The following is an 18,601-nucleotide window of genomic DNA, read 5'->3' as shown; positions in this document are numbered from 1 at the left end:
ACTTTGTAATTAATAATAGTAATTAATTTCTGTCATAATAATTTACCAACCCATTAGTTTTTTACCCTGTATTCTTAAATTTTTAAAAATACTGACTGTTATTAATATTGTTTGTTCCTTATACCATCCTAGGGAGTCTTTTCTTTCCACTGTTGCCACTGGCTCACTCATTAGGAAAAACTTATAAGGACGAAACAGTATATTCATAATGTATTTATTTGTGTAAAGCTGCATTTTTTTAAAAGATTGGAAGACACGTCTTTGTTGAAAGACACATGTCGCATGATCCTTTTGTTTTTATTCAACAAACTAGTTAATAAGGATTTACTTTGACCAAACAAATATATAAATATACAGATGTTCAACTATAATTCAATAGAAAAAATCCTCCCTTAGCATGAATAACAGCTTTGCACACTCTCGGAATCTGGACAGTTTGTTTCTCCAAACATTCACCTGAAATATTTTGCCATACCTCTTGTAAAACTTTTTGTGATCCAGTTCATCCTAGAGCAGTTCAATGTTTTCGGTGCTGTGACTGGGCAGACCATTTCATGAAACACACTTATTAATGTACACTCATCGTCTTGTGGTATGGGGAATTCGGTTCCAATGAGCCGCAGTCCAGACTGAATTGCATGGTGCTAAAGTAGGGAATGTATGCCATGATGGTTCAGGATTCCTTTCACTTCCTGGAAGTCTTCAACCTTTCCTGCTCCAAAACAACCCCAAATTATTAAGCTTCCACCTCCATGTTAGACTGTGGAGTGAGACAGATTACATCTTCTCTCCTGTTCTCATTCAAGTTCTTCTGTTAGAGAAAAAATGGCAAATTTGGACTCCACATAACTTTCTTCCACTCATTCACTCTCCAATTCCTGTGTTTTTTTTTTGTTTTTTGTTTAGTTTTTTTACTTTTGATTAGTTTGTTGCATATTAACAAAGGGAACACATAATAATGAAAAGCACATGATAATAGACTAGGTGTTTCCTACCTGGAATATTGAACAGTATTATAGTATTAGCCTAGATACCTTGTCTATTAGCTCTGCTGCTGTTTCTTAATATTGTATGGCAATTAATTAATAATATGTTTATGTCAGGTATCCACCAGCCACACCTCCACCTATCACTCCAAGCAGCTCTCCTACTTACTAATCATCTACACCTGGCCCTCATCAGTTCTCATGCTACATAACCTCTGTTCCTCCACCAGCTCATTGTCCGTTCTACAGCTTAGGCTAAGGAACACTGTCGGACTACCCAAGCTACTCTTTTTGGTTTATCTTTGTTTACGGGACTCTGTGTGTTTTGTTGCAACTGTCTAGTCACAGATTTCACCGGGATTAGTTAACCTGGAGTTTCGTTGCGGTTTGCCGTTTTCTGCCTTGCCCTTTTGTTCTTCGTTAAAAAACCTTAGTGGATTTCACTTCGGTTTCCGGCACGTTCTTTTGCCTGACAGTTTAATATGCTAAGCAAGCTATGCAATTTTTGGAAGCGGTAAAACTCAGAGATAGAAACAACGCAAGGTGGTGATGTGTGTGTGTGAAAATGTGTTGGAGCACTTGTGTACATTTGTAAAAGAACATGTTAAGCTTGATTTTTTTCAAGAATCACCTTGACACTGGTTGTATTTTCAAAATTCCTCTTTATGTATTGCAACCATTTTGAAAGGTGAATGGATAACGCACAATTTGCAACAAATGACTGAACAATTAAAAGAATGATGTAGGATGTAATTCGACACTTTAGGACTTTATTGAATGCTGGCATTTTACCCCATAATAATCCAGTAAAAACATATAAGTAAAGAAAAAGTCAACCCATGCTATTAGAAAAAAATGACAGAGTTGCTATTATAGAAAGCAAATGCATTTTCTTTTCCTTTTACCAAACATAAAAACAATATAAGCTGATTTAATGGGACATACAATGATTTTTTTTCTGCCTACACAGGTCAGGAACGGAGGATAAATGCTTTTAACAGCATGTCATGGTCCCTCAGTACAGCACTGTATTTTGCATATGTATTGTATATGTAACATTAACTATGCCTTAATTGCTTATTGCAATATACCCATTAAAAAAAGATGACAGTGCAAGAGATAACAAATAATTGTTTTGTCTGTTGTTCGAGACCTAATATTTATTCCCTGACAGATAACATATACATATATCTTGATGATTGGTTTGCACTGCAGGGCTGGCATACGGGTTTGCTCTCTGTTCACCACAGGTTTTTATTTTAAAGTGTCATGATTCTATCACTTAGTGTTTTAGTACAGTGTGTCCCAAATGTGTCCCAAATTTCTTTTAACTCCTTGAAGAATGAATTGAACTGCAAGTCAAAAGATTGTCAACAGTACATTTACATTTACATTTGCGGCATTTAGCAGACGCCCTTATCCAGAGCGACGAACAAAAGTGCTTTGAGTCTCTAGTAATGAATAAACCTACACTGGTACGCAAGATTACAAACTTAATATAAATAGTAGAGAACAGTAGGGAACTGTTCATAAATCCAACAAGGATTAGGATCAGTTTTTGTTGAGATTTGTCAGTTTTAGTTCTCACAGAATACAATTTGTCAAAACTTGGTTTGTTTAGAGGAAAAAAATCTGTTAGTACAAACTATACTAAAAACAATTGACTAAAATCTAAGGAGAAAATCACCAAAATAACACATGGCCTTAATGTTTCTGTCAGGCTGCAGACGCGGAAGCCGATATAGTCCGATCATTGTCCTTTTATTTCAAAAACCGTACAACACAAAAACACTCATAAGCCGTTGAAAACAACAAACAAAGACATCCGCTCGATACGCGTTGTCCGCTATGAGTTCGAATGTCCCAAGCATAATCCATAAAGCCTTCGGCAATAAATAATCCAAGTCGGAAGTGGAATTTGCATATACAGCCGGCGGTCGAGCAGCCACGCGATTGTCCAGCTTGACAATATAACGACCGACAGCCTGTGACTCAAGAACGTGAGTTTATGTAGTCTGATCTTTCATGAGCCACAGCTGTCGGTAATCTTGGGAAGCAGCGTGACTGCTATCGAGGGGGGCGTGGCAGGGTGAATCTCTGACAGCTACAGACGGGGGCGTGGCAGGGTGAATCCCTGACAGCTACAGAGGGGGGCGTGGCAGGGTGAATCCCTGACAGTACCCCCCCCTCCAGGGGCGACACCTGATGCCCCAAAACCCACCTATGCCAGGCGGGCCAGGGCACTCCGAGGAAGGCCTCCTTAGACGCCTGGGAGCAACGGAGGCCTGGTGAGCATTCTCTGCGGAGAGCCGGAATGGAACAACACCTTGCAGGAGGATCCGGAACGGAGCCACGCCCTAGGTGCTGATGGGAGGCTGAGTAAAGCCCCTGGCGGGGATTGGAGCCGGAGCGATCTCCATGGCGGGGAACCGGAACTGGACGCCAACCATGACAATGACCGGGGAGTGGAGGATGTCCCGGGCGGAGACTAGGAACGTCGTACCACCCTCTGAGGGACCTGGAGGACCGACGTCGCCGTCAGAGGGACCTGGAGGACCGACGTCGCCGTCAGAGGGACCTGGAGGACCGACGTCGCCGTCAGAGGGACCTGGAGGACCGACGTCACCATGCGGGGATCCTGTGGGTGATCCGTCATCCTGAAGAGGACCTGGGGGCGAGACGTCGCCCTCTGTGGAGCTTGGATGCGATCCTTCGCCCTGCGTGGAGCTTGGATGCGATCCTTCGCCCTGCGTGGAGCTTGGATGCGATCCTTCGCCCTGAAGAGGACCCCGGGGGCGTCGCCTTCTGCGGGCGCTGGAGACGAGCCGTCGCCTTCTGCGGGCGCTGGAGACGAGCCGTCGCCTTCTGCGGGCGCTGGAGACGAGCCGTCGCCTTCTGCGGGCGCTGGAGACGAGCCGTCGCCTTCTGCGGGCGCTGGAGACGAGCCGTCGCCTTCTGCGGGCGCTGGAGACGAGCCGTCGCCTTCTGCGGGACTGTGGGGTGAGCCGTCGCCGTCGGTGGAACCCGGGGGCAGCAGTTCAACCTCCCTTTCGCAGTCCTGGAGCCGGGGTGAGTGCACAGGGAAACCCCTGGGCGTAGGGGCGCTCCTTGGGACCCTTAGGAGCAAATCAAGCCTACTGAGCAGCCTGGAAATGAGGTGAAGCCTGCCTGGAGATCCACGAGCGGAGAAGGGCTCGCCTGGAGGTCCACGACATCAGTGGAGCTCTCTTTGGGACACTGAAGCGAAGACGAGCTCGTGGGGTCGCTCGGAGGCGGAGACGAGCTCTCGGGAGGAGCCTGGAGCGGAGACGAGCTATCGGGAGGAGCCTGGAGCGGAGACGAGCTCTCGGGAGGAGCCTGGAGCAGAGACGAGCTCTCGGGAGGAGCCTGGAGCTGGGCGGAGCTCTCTGGAGGGACCTGGAGCTGGGCGGAGCTCTCTGGAGGGACCTGGAGCTGGGCGGAGCTCTCTGGAGGGACCTGGAGCTGGGCGGAGCTCTCTGGAGGGACCTGGAGCTGGGCGGAGCTCTCTTGGAGGTCCTGGGGCGGAGCCGAGCTTTTCGTGGGTGAGATGTCGCCTTGGAAGGGGCTCTGGGATGGGGCGTCGTCTGGAGAGGGACTCGGAGGAGTCACTTCGCCTTCTGTGACCGGAGGTGTCGGCGCGGCGCTCTCGTGACGAATCTGTGGCGGGAAAGCATGCTCCTGGAGACTCTGTGGCGGCGCGGCGCTCTCGTGACGACTCTGTGGCGGGAAAGCATGCTCCTGGAGACTCTGTGGCGGCGCGGCGCTCTCGTGACGACTCTGTGGCGGGAAAGCATGCTCCTGGAGACTCTGTGGCGGCGCGGCGCTCTCGTGACGACTCTGTGGCGGGAAAGCATGCTCCTGGAGACTCTGTGGCGGCGCGGCGCTCTCGTGACGACTCTGTGGCGGGAAAGCATGCTCCTGGAGACTCTGTGGCGGCGCGGCGCTCTCGTGACGACTCTGTGGCGGGAAAGCATGCTCCTGGAGACTCTGTGGCGGCGCGGCGCTCTCGTGAAGACTCTGTGGCGGCGCGGCGCTCTCGTGAAGACTCTGTGGCGGCGCGGCGCTCTCGTGAAGACTCTGTGGCGGCGCGGCGCTCTCGTGAAGACTCTGTGGCGGGAAAGCACGCTCCTGGAGACACTGTGGCGGCGTGGCACGCCCACGGGAACCTCGGAACAGAGCGGCACGCCTGTAGAAGCTCTGTGACGGCATGGTGTGCTCGCCGACGCTCGGAGATGGTGTGGTGCGTCCACGAGAACCCCGGAACACAGCAGCACGCTGGTAGAGACCCTGAGATGAAGCAGCCCTCTCATCAAAACATTGGGGCTGAGCTGCAGGCTCATGGGAGATCCGGCACGGAGCCGCGTGCTCTTGAGAACCTTGGAATGGAGCACCTTCCTCCTCAAGGGGACTGTAGTGGAGATCCACCACCTCTATCCCCAACTTCCCCAGAAGCAGCCCGCTGAATTCGGCGAGTGAGCCGAATTTGCCCCCTTTGGCGCTCCATAGTGAGCTGGCTTTGGCAAGAACTTCTCCAGACAGGAGGGAAATACAAAGGGCAATCTTGGCTCGTTCGGAAGGAAACCGGGAAATGTTAACAGCCACATACTCGCCGATGCCTTGCAGAAATCCGCCCAATTCATCTTTTTTCCCCGAGTAACGAGCCGGTAATCCCCTCGCGCTCTCTGAGGGGCGTGGCGCAGCCGCGCTCTCATGATCCGGCTTCTGTGGATCTGAACCGCGAGAAGCGGCACTGAGCTTCCGGAGAAAATCCGAAGCCGGGTTCAGCTGCCGATCCGTTGCGGTCGGAATCGCGGAATGGCGAATCCGCGTTCGGTATAGGTCGGTCGTTCTGTCAGGCTGCAGACGCGGAAGCCGATATAGTCCGATCATTGTCCTTTTATTTCAACAACCGTACAACACAAAAACACTCATAAGCCGTTGAAAACAACAAACAAAGACATCCGCTCGATACGCTTTGTCCGCTATGAGTTCGAATGTCCCAAGCATAATCCATAAAGCCTTCGGCAATGAGTAATCCAAGTCGGAAGTGGAATTTGCATATACAGCCGGCGGTCGAGCAGCCACGCGATTGTCCAGCTTGACAATATAACGACCGACAGCCTGTGACTCAAGAACGTGAGTTTATGTAGTCTGATCTTTCATGAGCCACAGCTGTCGGTAATCTTGGGAAGCAGCGTGACTGCTATCGAGGGGGGCGTGGCAGGGTGAATCTCTGACAGCTACAGACGGGGGCGTGGCAGGGTGAATCCCTGACAGCTACAGAGGGGGGCGTGGCAGGGTGAATCCCTGACAGTTTCACGCTCTAAATGATCCTGTACTTTGGAGAATAGAAATGGGTGCATTTTCATAATTTAGCAGGTACAAAGGTTACAGCATAAACTCCAATTTTCAAAAATAAGATAATGCATATAGGTAATTGGGATTTAGTTGCGTGACATATCAGCTGGAGCATCAAACAAGAGATCTAGCAGGAGATGCAAGATGAAAAAGCACAGCAACAGTTACAGCAAATGCCATACTTTAATCACTTTCTACGGATTGTCATCTTGCTTGTGAACTCAGCAGGTAGCCATTTCCTCTCCACTCTCTGCTTGCACTTGAGGCTCAGTGGATTTTGCAGTGCTGTCTGCTGTGCGGATGTCCTGCTGTTATCTCATGGGACGTACAAAAAGCACCCAACAACACATAAATATTTCAGCAGCACTACCACTGACCATTTTCACACCCATTACTGTTTGGATAAAGCCTTTCCAAAGAATGATTAGTTTGTATTTTGAGTATTATATTATGAATTATTTTTTAAATATGAAGTGCTAGTTTGCTTTTTGCAGTACTTCCTCCTTTTGCCTCTGCATTTCAAAGGCCTTTTACTTTCTCACTTTGTTTTTCTAGTACTCACCCTGCACTGAGTGGAGAAAAACTGCTGCTCCCATGAGAGCGAGAGAGGGAGAGAGAGAGAGAGTGTGTACTTTAAATTCATTTATTAGGCAAAATTTAAATTTTCCAGTGCTTATAAATCTATTCCAAATTACATTGCATGCTTTTTTATTTTCCTTAGTCTGTCTACATGCAGATAGGTGTTCCTGCTGAAATACCAGGAAATACAGAAAAATAAATAACTCGTAACATGTTCAAGGGGATCAGTATTTACTGAGAGTTTGACGAACATAGATGGATAGAAAGATAAACAGACAGATGGACAGATAATTGATCACATTAATCATCCCAGAGGGAAACGGGTAACTAATTGTAGCTGAAGAGTGTGGAGATGAAACCTATAAGAGGAAAAAAACTTTTTGCTTTTGTAGCTGCCTTTTTGATAGAGGCAAATTGGCTTTCCCTAATATGATTGGGTCCTCAATTAGAGCTTATGTCTGACAATTAATATTATCAAGCTACAGTACGTTTAATGTGCTGTTGCTGCCCGTTTTGATGGCTGCCTTCTCAGGCATAGATGTAAGACAAAAAGGCTAGAGGCAGACTTCTTGGGTTTTCTCTCTCCATTATGCAGCAGATAAAATTAATATAAAAAGAAATAATTTAAGCGGAAATAAAAAAAACATCTGCCGTATATATGAGGAAAAGAATAACTAAGCAGAGCGTTGAGAGATAAATGAATTCATCAAAAAATAAATAATCGTGTCCTAAATCTTGGTAAGATTTCCTGAACTTCAAAGGCTTGGGTGCCCTCAGGAAGGAAGTGAATCATGGCATTCAAATTATTTATGCAACCACACTGTACTAGAACCCCTCTGTCAGTCAGCTGCTGGAGTGAAGCCAATTAATCATTCCTTACTTACTGTTTACTTTACTTTCCTTTTCACCACTCCTCATCAACTCATTTTTCTTTTCTTTTTTTAACTCTTGTAATATTCTCTGTGAATTATGCTCAATCTATTCTACTTTGACATGTACTGATTTCTCTTTGCCTCTGTGTGTGTCTCTTTCTCTCCTTCTCCCACCAGACTAACAAAGCAGTAAATAAAGGGGACTTTCACCATGCCAGTTCCAGCTCCAGACGTGCTCTCTTTCTAGCTGTGCTGTCCATCACTATTGGTACTGGCATCTACGTTGGTGTAGCAGTGGCTCTTATTGCATACCTTTCCAAGAACAACCACTTGTAGCCTTGCCTCACCTCTCATCTCGCCCCTGACTGTCAGTGCGGATTTACTATAACGGCCACTTAGAGGATATTGCACTGAGTAATGATCTACATACTCTGCAGCACTTTTTATGAATCACATGGAATTACTGAGTGGATCCTCTTTGTAAACATTGTGACATTGTAAATCATTGCCGTTCCCTTTTTTTTTTTTTTTCCATATTCACTGTTTATAGCAGTGGCAGAGATGTGTCGAGATGCTGTTTTTACAAGCGACAATGTCAGTACGCCTTGATCAACCACACTATTTATTGTGCCACTCTGGGCTTTGGAGCTTTTAATGCAGTGTTATTTCTATCATGGATGATGGTGAATTATGAAAAACACAATCTATCTGAAGTGCCACAGTGCTTTGAAGCCTTCTTATAAAGATCGTCTCTAGGTTACTTATGTAACCCTAGTTTAATGAGGGAATGAGACGCTTCGTCACACCGCTTTGGGAACGCCTCTGCGTTGCTTATGCTCTGAATCATGTGTGAAATCCGGCCAACGGCAAGGCGTGACGTCACCGGTGGGGCGACGTCGCAAACTAGGAAGCTACAAAATGCGTGAGCAGTGGAGCAACGCTAGCTTCTGAAAAAGAGAAGGTAAGTGCCGCAGGGATGCAGGGAGTGTGGCATGTAGACTCAGCATCTCGTTACCTCAGGGAACTAGGGTTACATACGTAGCTTAGAGATGTTTCCCTTTCGGGAACTCGAGCTGCGTCACGATGCTTTGGGAACGAGTGTCCATTCGCGCCATACTGACCAGTCCCTGCCTAGTGTGTCTGAGCACAACCAGAACGGAGGACAGAGGAGCCAGGAGTGGCTCTATCGTCAAGGTCATAGAACCTGACAAACGTCAGTGGGGTGGACCAGCCCACAGTGTTGCATATGTCCTTGAGTGATACTCCAGCGGACCAGGCCATAGAGGCCGCCATACTCCGAGTAGAGTAAGCCTTGACTCCAAACGGAGCAGGAAGACCAGAGGACTCATAAGATGAAGAAATGGCATCCACTATCCACCTACTGAGTATCTGCTTATTGGCAGGAAAACCTTTCCTATAACGCCAATAGCGAACAAACAGCTGCTCCGACTTTCTCCTTGGACTCGTTTGTGGACATACGTGTCCAGTGCTCACACTGGACACAGCCAGTTTTGCTTCTCCTGGTCGGGGGCTTGGAAAGGAGGAGGGCAGAATGCCTGCAGCACAACGGGTCATGGGGGAGCCGTAGGCACCTTAGGTACATACCAGGTTTAGTGTAGAGAAAGGCACTGGCCATGCCAGGGGCAAACTCCAGGAGAGACGGGGCCACTGAAAGAGCCTGTAGGTCCTCTGGAATGGAGGATGGTCTCCACTACCTCAGTAGAGAGACCAGCTGCTAGAAACTGTGCCCCCTCAGGGGCCACAGCCATAGCTTCCATAACTCTGGGCGGGGGTGAACCAGGGTTACCCCTGCCTGAGAGAGGTGATCCCTCCTGGGAGTGATTTTAAAAGGAGATTCCTCAAGAAGGTACACCAGGTCGGTGAACCATGATCTTGCCCGGCCAACGAGGTGCTACCAGGAGGAGACAGATTCCTTCCTGGCGAACTCTCTCCAAAACACCTGGGAGCAGAGCGATAGGGGGAAAGGCATACAGGCATAGCCTCGGCCACATCTGCACCATGGCGTCCAGCACCAACGGAAGAAAGAACCAGAGGGGACAGTGCAAAGTCTCCTGAGTCGCAAGCAGATTCAAATGGTCTCTGTAAAATCTCTGCCATATCTGCTACACCTCCTCGGGGTGGAGCCTCCATTCCCCGGGCCTCGGCCCTTGCCTCGAAAGGGCATCTGCGCTCCAATTTAGTTGACCCGGGATATAAACTGCTCTCAGTAGGATTTCCCTGGGAGCAAAGGAGGATCTGCCATGCCAGCCTGTACAGGGGGCAAGATTGGAGACCCCCTGGTGGTTGATATACGAGACCACCGAGTTGTTGTCCGTAGGAACCAGCACATGGCGATCTCTCAGGTTTAGAATGAAAGTGTTTTAGAGCCAAAAACACAGCCATCATCTCCAGGCAATTTATGTGCCATGAAAGGTGTAGCTCGTTCCACTGACCTTGGGTGGAGTAGCCACTCATGACCGCGTCCCACCCCGTGAGTGATGCATCCGTTGTTAGCCTTTCGCGATGACAAGGAGTTCACAGAACAGTGCCTTGAGACAGGAGCATAGGTTCTTTCCACATATCTAAGGCTCGAAGGGCTCGCCGTGAGACCCTAATAGTACTGAGTGGACTGCCCTTTCGGGAGAACCCTTTGTTTTTAAACCACCACTGGAGGCATTTCAAATGAAGGAGGCCAAGTGGGATCCCATTGGATGCTGCCCCCATGTGACCAAGCAGCCTCTGGAACTGCTTCACAGTGAGTGACTGGCCTTCTCTTATTCTCCTGACTGCTGTGAGGATAGCTTTGATCTGGGCGGGAGACAGTTGTGCCCGCATCACGGTCGAGTCCCACACTATGCCCAAGAAGGTGGTTCTCTGTTCTGGAGAAAGCACACTCTTCCAGGCATTTAGTCTTAACCCCAGCTTCTTCATGCAGGTGAGAACAACATTTCGATGCCGGACTGCCTGATGCTCTGATCAAGCTAATATCATCCAGTCGTCGATATAGTTTATAATGCCGATGCCCTGGAGCCTTAGCGGGGCTAGAGCCGCATTCATACACTTTGTGAAGGTGCGGGTTGAGAGTGCTAGGCCGAACGGGAGGACCCGGTATTGGTAAGCTTCGCCCCCGAAAGCAAACCTCAGGAATCTCCTGTGAGCGGGAAGGATGGCTATTTGGAAGTATTCGTCCCTTAGATCTATCATGACAAACCAGTCCTTGGATTTGATCTGATCTAGATCTAGGATCAGACGCAACCCCCCATCCCCCGAGCGCATAGCCGTGCCGCTACAGTGCGAACAATGGTCTTTCTCAAGAGCCGACTGAGCATGCTCCACTCCCAAGCAAACAACGCATCTCTCATTTGTGTCTCCCCCCTGTATTGAAACGGGGGCAAGGAGGGACACACATGCGGAGGTCTTGAAGTTTGCTTTTAGCCATTGTTTGCACAGATTCACACAAAAAGCACTTACCTAAACAAACAGAAGCTAGTGTCGCTCCAATGCTCACGCATTTTGTAGCTTCCTGGTTCACGACGTCGCCCTGCCAGTGACATGACGCCTTGCCGTTGGCCGGATTTCACACAAGATTTAGGGCGTGAGCAACGCAGAGGCGTTCCCAAAGCGTTATGATGCAGCTCAAGTTCCTGAAAGGGGAACTACAATATTATAAGGACCACAAGAAGGGGCTTATTTAACACTCAAGGGTAAGATAGACACACAGCCATATAGATGGCCTGCCAAACTCTGAATGTGGACCTTCTTAGTCTAGCAGTAACATTCTGATCTGAGAGGGCTGTAAATATTTATAAACCATTTTTTTTGCGAGAAGACTCTAAACCAGGCCATATGCTTTCAGTTTTTACATGCCAGATTCTGATTGGGTGTAAAGAATTTCACTGTGTTATGGAGTTTCACCTTTTGGGAGATTTTGAGCACCTTTGAAATGTGTCCTCTTGCATATTAAATGTAGTATCTCATTTAAAAAATTGTGTTAATTTATGTATTCTATGTGATTGTGTTAAATTATGCCCAGCCTAATTAATTCTGGACCTGCACAATATGCTCAAGCAAATGCATGTATTCCAGTGTCTTGCCCTACCCAGTACTCACCACAAATGGTTAACATTTTGCTAACTCCCAACTCTTTGCATACATGAGCCTTGTTTTAATGGTCAAAACAGATTTTATCACACTATCGGTATGATTATCCAATGGGCTTTGAAAGTCGTTGATATTGTATTGATTTTTTTTATTGACAGAAATTTACCTGAAAACTTCTCTTCATATAACGGGTCTACATAACTTCTCTACATATAACGGGTAGATTAAGGTGCAGTGGCGGCTCAGTGTTTAAATCACTTGGTAACTGTTTAGAAAATCTCAAGCCCCAGCACCATACAACTTTTCTGTTGGACTTTTAAGCAACATCTTTAATCCACTCTGCTCCGGGGGTGCTGTATCATGAATGACACTTCCTAAAAGAGCTTGGATCTAAAAAGTAAATCATTTCCCTGTGTTGTAAAGTAAATGTGACAAATAAAGGCATCTTCTTTTTCTGTTCCTCCTTCTTCTTCTTCTAAAAGCAACTTATGTGCTGAGCAAAATATACCACCTTTACATGTTGAAACTGCTTCACACACTTCCTCTCAGTACAGAAAATGTAGTATTTAAGATTTGTCAATTCATTTAACATATAATGTTAAAAACATCCTGTTCCATAAATAATCCAATAAAGGCTATGACGTGTACATGTATGTTTTTTGTAAAACGAGTACATTTTTCTTATTCTTGTGTTTTTTATTTGCCATCGTCAATATAAATTTTAAGTACAGCTATGCTGCTTAAATTATAGACTGAAAGTAACATTTGTATTATTTATCAGTAATAAAAAAATGCCATTGATTTCCATTGTGTTACTTGGAATTGTACAGAAATGTACTTGTTGCCTGAGATTGGTTAATATATTTCTATGCCCCTGTCACACTGGGGAAGATTTGTTACTGGATTACAGTCACAGCATGGTCAAATGTCTGAAATAGTTTCTCTATTACAGCTTCCTTTAAGTACAATATATTTCAGGGGTATTTCTTATATATATATATATATATATATATATATATATATATATATATATATATATATATATATATATACATATACATATATATATATATATATATATATATATATATATATATATATATATATATATATATATATATATATAGTGAGGAAAATAAGTATTTGAACACCCTTCTATTTTGCAGGTTCTCCCACGTAGAAAACATGGAGGGGTCTGAAATTGTCATCGTAGGTGCATGTCCACTGTGAGAGACATAATCTAAAAAAAAAAAAATCCAGAAATCACAATATACGATTTTTAAACTATTTATTTGTATGATGCCGAGTGTTTAAAGGCCCTGGCATGGAGAAGCTGATGCTGGATCTATGATGATCACAAATTGTTCTGTATTGTTGAAAGATTTATGACCAAACTTTTGATGTCACCCATATGAGGATGGGTTCCCCTTTGAGTCTGGTTCCTCTCAAGGTTTCTTCCTCATATCATCTAAGGGAGTTTTTCCTTGCCACTGTCGCCACGGCTTGCTCATCAGGGACAAACGCACACCATTCACCTTCACTGTTGTTTTCTGTAAAGCTGCTTTGAGACAATGTCTGTTGTGAAAAGCGCTATACAAATAAACTTGACTTGACTTGACTTGATACAGCTGCAAATAAGTATTTGAACACCTGTCTATCAGCTAGAATTTTGACCCTTAAAGACCTGTTAGTCTGCCTTTAAAATGTCCACCTCCACTACATTTATTATCCTAAATTAGATGCACCTGTTTGAGGTCGTTAGCTGCATAAAGACACCTGTCCACCCCATACAATCAGTAAGAATCCAACTACTAACATGGCCAAGACCAAAGAGCTGTCCAAAGACACTAGAGACAAAATTGTACACCTCCACAAGGCTGGAAAGGGCTACGGGGAAATTGGCAAGCAGCTTGGTGAAAAAAGGTCCACTGTTGGAGCAATCATTAGAAAATGGAAGAAGCTAAACATGACTGTCAATCTCCCTCGGACTGGGGCTCCATGCAAGATCTCACCTCATGGGGTCTCAATGATCCTAAGGAAGGTGAGAAATCAGCCCAGAACTACACGGAAGGAGCTGGTCAATAACCTGAAAAGAGCTGGGACCACTGTTTCCAAGGTTACTGTTGGTAATACACTTAGACGTCATGGTTTGAAATCATGCATGGCACGGAAGGTTTCCCTGCTTAAACCAGCACATGTCCAGGCACGTCTTAAGTTTGCCAATGACAATTTGGATGATCCAGAGGAGTCATGGGAGAAAGTCATGTGGTTAGATGAGACCAAAATAGAACTTTTGGGTCATCATTCCACTAAACGTGTTTGGAGGAAGAAGAATGATGAGTACCATCCCAAGAACACCATCCCTACTGTGAAGCGGGGGGTGGTAGCATCATGCTTTATGGGTGTTTTTCTGCACATGGGACAGGGCGACTGCATGTATTGCGAGATTTTGGGGAACAACCTCCTTCCCTCAGTTAGAGCATTGAAGATGGGTCGAGGCTGGGTCTTCCAACATGACAATGACCCGAAGCACACAGCTAGGATAACCAAGGAGTGGCTCTGTGAGAAGCATATCAAGGTTCTGGCATGGCCTAGCCAGTCTCCAGACCTAAACCCAAATAGAGAATCTTTGGAGGGAGCTCAAACTCCGTGTTTCTCAGCGACAGGCCAGAAACCTGACTGATCTAGAGAAGATCTGTGTGGAGGAGTGGGCCAAAATCCCTCCTGCAGTGTGTGCAAACCTGGTGAAACAAAGGCTACCGTACCAAATATTAACATTGACTTTCTCAGGTGTTCAAATACTTATTTGCAGCTGTATCATCCAAATACACTGTGATTTCTAGATATTTTTTTTTTAGATTATGTCTCTCACAGTGGACATGCACCTACGAAGACAATTTCAGACCCCTCCATGATTTCTATTTGGGAGAACTTGCAAAATAGCAGGGTGCTCAAATACTTATTTTCCTCACTGTATGTGTGTGTGCTGCTTTTATAATGTTGACACGGGTCCCATTTGTAGTCATTTCAGTAATTAGTATTAAAACAATTAGTAAAACCTTTTATAGAGTAAAGAATTTATAGAGTAAATACAAATACTTAACTTATGAACTCTGAATATGTTGTACTGTAACTCTGTATTTCATTCTAGTCCTACCCTGGCCATCAGTTTTCTCTAATCATTTTTGATTTGTTAGTGAGAAAATGGGTTGAATGGGAGAACTGATTTTATTGCCATGCCTATTTAATCAAATGAGTTTAATTATTACGAGGGAAATATCAAGGTCTGTGACGTCGGAGTGACGTGGGGCCGCCTTCCCGTGGGCTCACCACCAGCAGGAGGGACCGTAAGGGACGGTGCTGTGAGGATTGGGCAGCAGTCGAAGGCGGGGGCCTGCTTAGACTGCTGCCCCCGCGACCCGGATTATGGATAAGCGGGAGAAAATGAATGAATGAATAAATGAGTTTGATTATTTTTCAATAAATTTTTATTAAGTCTTAGCAGACTGCAATATCAGGAAATACACATCAGGAAAAAAGGACTATAGCTTTATGGACACACATTTAAGTGGTGACAAAATAGACACTATTAGAGGTCATCTCAGCCTATATTACCAGCATCACAGGTAGGATGAATGGCCAACCACCTGGACACAGTATGCATATTTCATATAAGAAAAAACAGCTTGCTTGCTGCTCACAGCTGATTTATGGCGCATGTTTGCCAGAGGAAATAAGTGAAATGACAATAGCTGTTTTATGAAGCTGTTTTTCTGGCAAGGGGATGAGGACCCTGAGGAGAAAGATCAGACGAGGCTGAAGTTGTTGAAGGAAATTGTCATTCAACCCAAGCAGGATGCTCATCTTGAGATAATTAGAAAAGCTTTTAGTGCTCCTCTGAGTGAGCGTGTGATGTAGACATACTAGATTTGGCCTAATTCAAGCAAAAATCAAGAAAAATTTTCATTCTACATGGTTTAAGGCATTAAACATTGTTAAAACAAACCCTGTCAAGGAAACAGCAATTATAGCAGAAAGACTTATTTCTAGTTATGCAATAGAGAAAAAGTTTAGTGACACCTTTCATTTCTGAATGTTGGATACATGTTTCATACACAACAAACTCTTTTTTAACAATATGATATGCCTGCATTGCACCAGTAAGATAGAAAAGCCCTTATTTGTCATTTATACATTACAGCACAGAGAAATTTCGTTTTTATCCCAGCTTGCTTAGAAGCTGGGGTCAGAGCGCAGGGTGGGCCATGAGACAGCACAGAGGATTAAAGGCCTTGCTCAAGGGCCCAAGAGTGGCAGCTTGGCGATACCGGGGCTTGAACCCAACCACCTTCCAATCAGTATATCAGCACCTTAACCACTGAGCTACCACTCCCAGTAAAAGCCACAGAAATAATTTTCCACCACCAACAACTTGAAATTTAAAATTGGGGTTGTCTTGTTAAATACGATTTCCTTTTTTGTTTTTTGCAGTGACATCAAATCAACATGACTATGCTCTTTGTGTACCTAAGTAAAACCTGCTCTTTTTCTCATTTTAAATGAATGTATATCCGTGTTGTCTATAGACTATTTATTATACAGACACTGTTTTCTACTGTTGTTGCAACACAACGATTTTATCATCCAAAATGTTGCCTTACTTTGTTTTTGAAGTTTACTATTGTAGAATAAACCAAAAGCCTGTCAATTTTAAAGTGAGGTTAAAGATCGTATTTGAGCTTTACATGCTCTGACAGAGTAATCAAAAGACACATAAGGCACCAAGAATGCAGAATATAGCACAGGAACAGACCCCACCTGTTCTCAGAACAACCTTATTTCTTTGTATATTTCATATGATTTTGGGAACAATCCTTTATGATTCTGGTCCATGTTGACATCACAGAATGTGCCAGTTGTAAATTCATATTATAAGAATCTCAAATTCTAGCTGTATTGAAAAGAGCTTTAATACACAGTTCTAATACATAAAAAAAATGTTTAAGACTGTGGGAAAACTGTAAGGTTTCACGTACAGTATATTGAAAAGTCCATGTGCTTTTGAAAGCATGCACACAGGAAATTAGCAAGATAACCAAATAAGTCAGTTCAACTTTAGGGCAGTATTTTATGTGGTGTATAAATGTCTAGGCTAGACAGGTAACACAACTACATTCCAATGCAGCTTGATTGGATTCAGATCAGGTGACCCTAGAAGCCACTGGAGTGCAATTAAGCCTTTTTTGATTATCTGTTCACTGTAGCATTGGACATTATAGTGCTAAAATTAGACATTATTGGATGAGTAAATTATGGGGAGAAAAAAATGCTGTGTTATACTGGCTACCTCTTAAATTTTGAATCGACTACAAACTACTGCTACTTACCGACAAAACACTAAATGGTTTTGCTCCATTGTATCTTTCCAGTCTTCTAACATGTTACAATCCGTCACGCTCCCTGAGATCTCAAACCTCGGGACTTCTAGTAGTTCTTAGAATAGCAAAGTACACTAAAAGTGGTGGAGTATTCTCACATTTAGTTCCTAAACTTTGGAAGTCTTCCTGACAATATTTGGGATTCAAACACTCCCAGTTTAAGTGGAGATTAAAAACTGATCTTTTTAGCAAGGCCTACACATAACACACATCACATATCATAACCTTGTGCTTCAGTACATCTGATCACATGCACATTATCAACTTGTGCTTGTTAATATCATGAACAGCACTACGCTAATTCCTTTCCACTGCTTCTCTTTCTCTACCCATCCCGAGGCATCCTGAGGTATCGCCAGCCCCAGTCAGGTCCCACCTCATGAAGATTGTGGACCTTTAAAGAAGTAGATGCCGTCTAGAGACGTACCAGCGCCAATTGGATCCCACCTCATGTGGAGTTTTGACACTGGACCTCCTTGAGTGTTTGAAGGCTCTGGCATGGAGAAGCTGGTGTTTGATCAATGATGATGATGATGATCGCAAATGTTGAGCTATTTCATGAGTTGCTCAGTAGTTTCTAGTTTTATAACCACAAATGACTGTAAAAGACTGTAGAAAGAACATTACTCATAATCTTACATTCCAGTGCTCATGTTAGTTCTCTCTCTCCAGTGTTCTGTATTGTTTAAAGATTTATGATCACACTCTTGATGTCACCCAAATGAGGATGGGTTCCCCTTTTGAGTCTGGTTCCTCTCAAGGTTTCTTCCACATAACATCTAAGGGGGTTTTGCCTTGCCACAGTCGCCATGGCTGCTCATCAGGGATAAATGCACACCAGTCACCTTAACTCTTACAATTTTGTAAAGCTGCTTTGAGACAATGTTTGTTGTGAACAAAACAGTATTCACACTGCTACATGCACCTACCAGTCTAAACTATTGACACAGCAGGTTAGGTCCATGGTAGGGATGTGCCAAAAGTGAATGCTTTATATTGATATGCACGAATAATGGCTTGATAACAAAAGATGAATTGTACATTTTTGAATACAAATAACTTGTACATGGCTTAGGATAGAGATATAGATATTGGCCCTGCTGCACATCCAGTGCATTTTATCTCTTACATTTTACCTCATTCATACAACTAAGCAGCTATGGGGTTAAGGGCGTCTCCACAAAGCAAGCAATCAAAGAAAGAATTTACTCAGGATCACCAAAAATGGCAGAACCAAAGAGACATG

At 44.6% G+C, this 18,601-nt stretch overlaps 1 protein-coding gene across 6 annotated transcripts in view; it reads left to right on the top strand.

Moving 5' to 3' along the window:
• Positions 1-16,904, top strand: part of syndig1 (synapse differentiation inducing 1) — a 40,601-nt gene extending 23,697 nt beyond the window's left edge. Inside the window, exons 4-5 of one of the 6 annotated variants that reach the window (XR_014533287.1) lie at positions 7,994-8,615; positions 11,427-12,566. Coding sequence is in view for 2 of the 6 variants with exons in the window: in XM_083540100.1 (XP_083396226.1) it covers positions 7,994-8,152 (159 nt within the window). In the remaining 4 variants the exon portion in view is untranslated. Of the gene's footprint in view, positions 1-7,993; positions 11,072-11,364; positions 12,567-16,408 lie in introns of those variants that run through there. The other 5 variants (XR_014533288.1, XR_014533289.1, XR_014533290.1 and 2 more) reach the window with 5 other exon arrangements.
• The last annotated feature ends 1,697 nt before the right edge of the window (positions 16,905-18,601 follow it).

Source organism: Silurus aristotelis (assembly GCF_946808225.1).
Source record: "Silurus aristotelis genome assembly, chromosome: 4".
NCBI classification, from domain to species: Eukaryota; Metazoa; Chordata; class Actinopteri; order Siluriformes; family Siluridae; genus Silurus; species Silurus aristotelis.
This window is presented reverse-complemented; position numbering and strand designations above follow the sequence as displayed.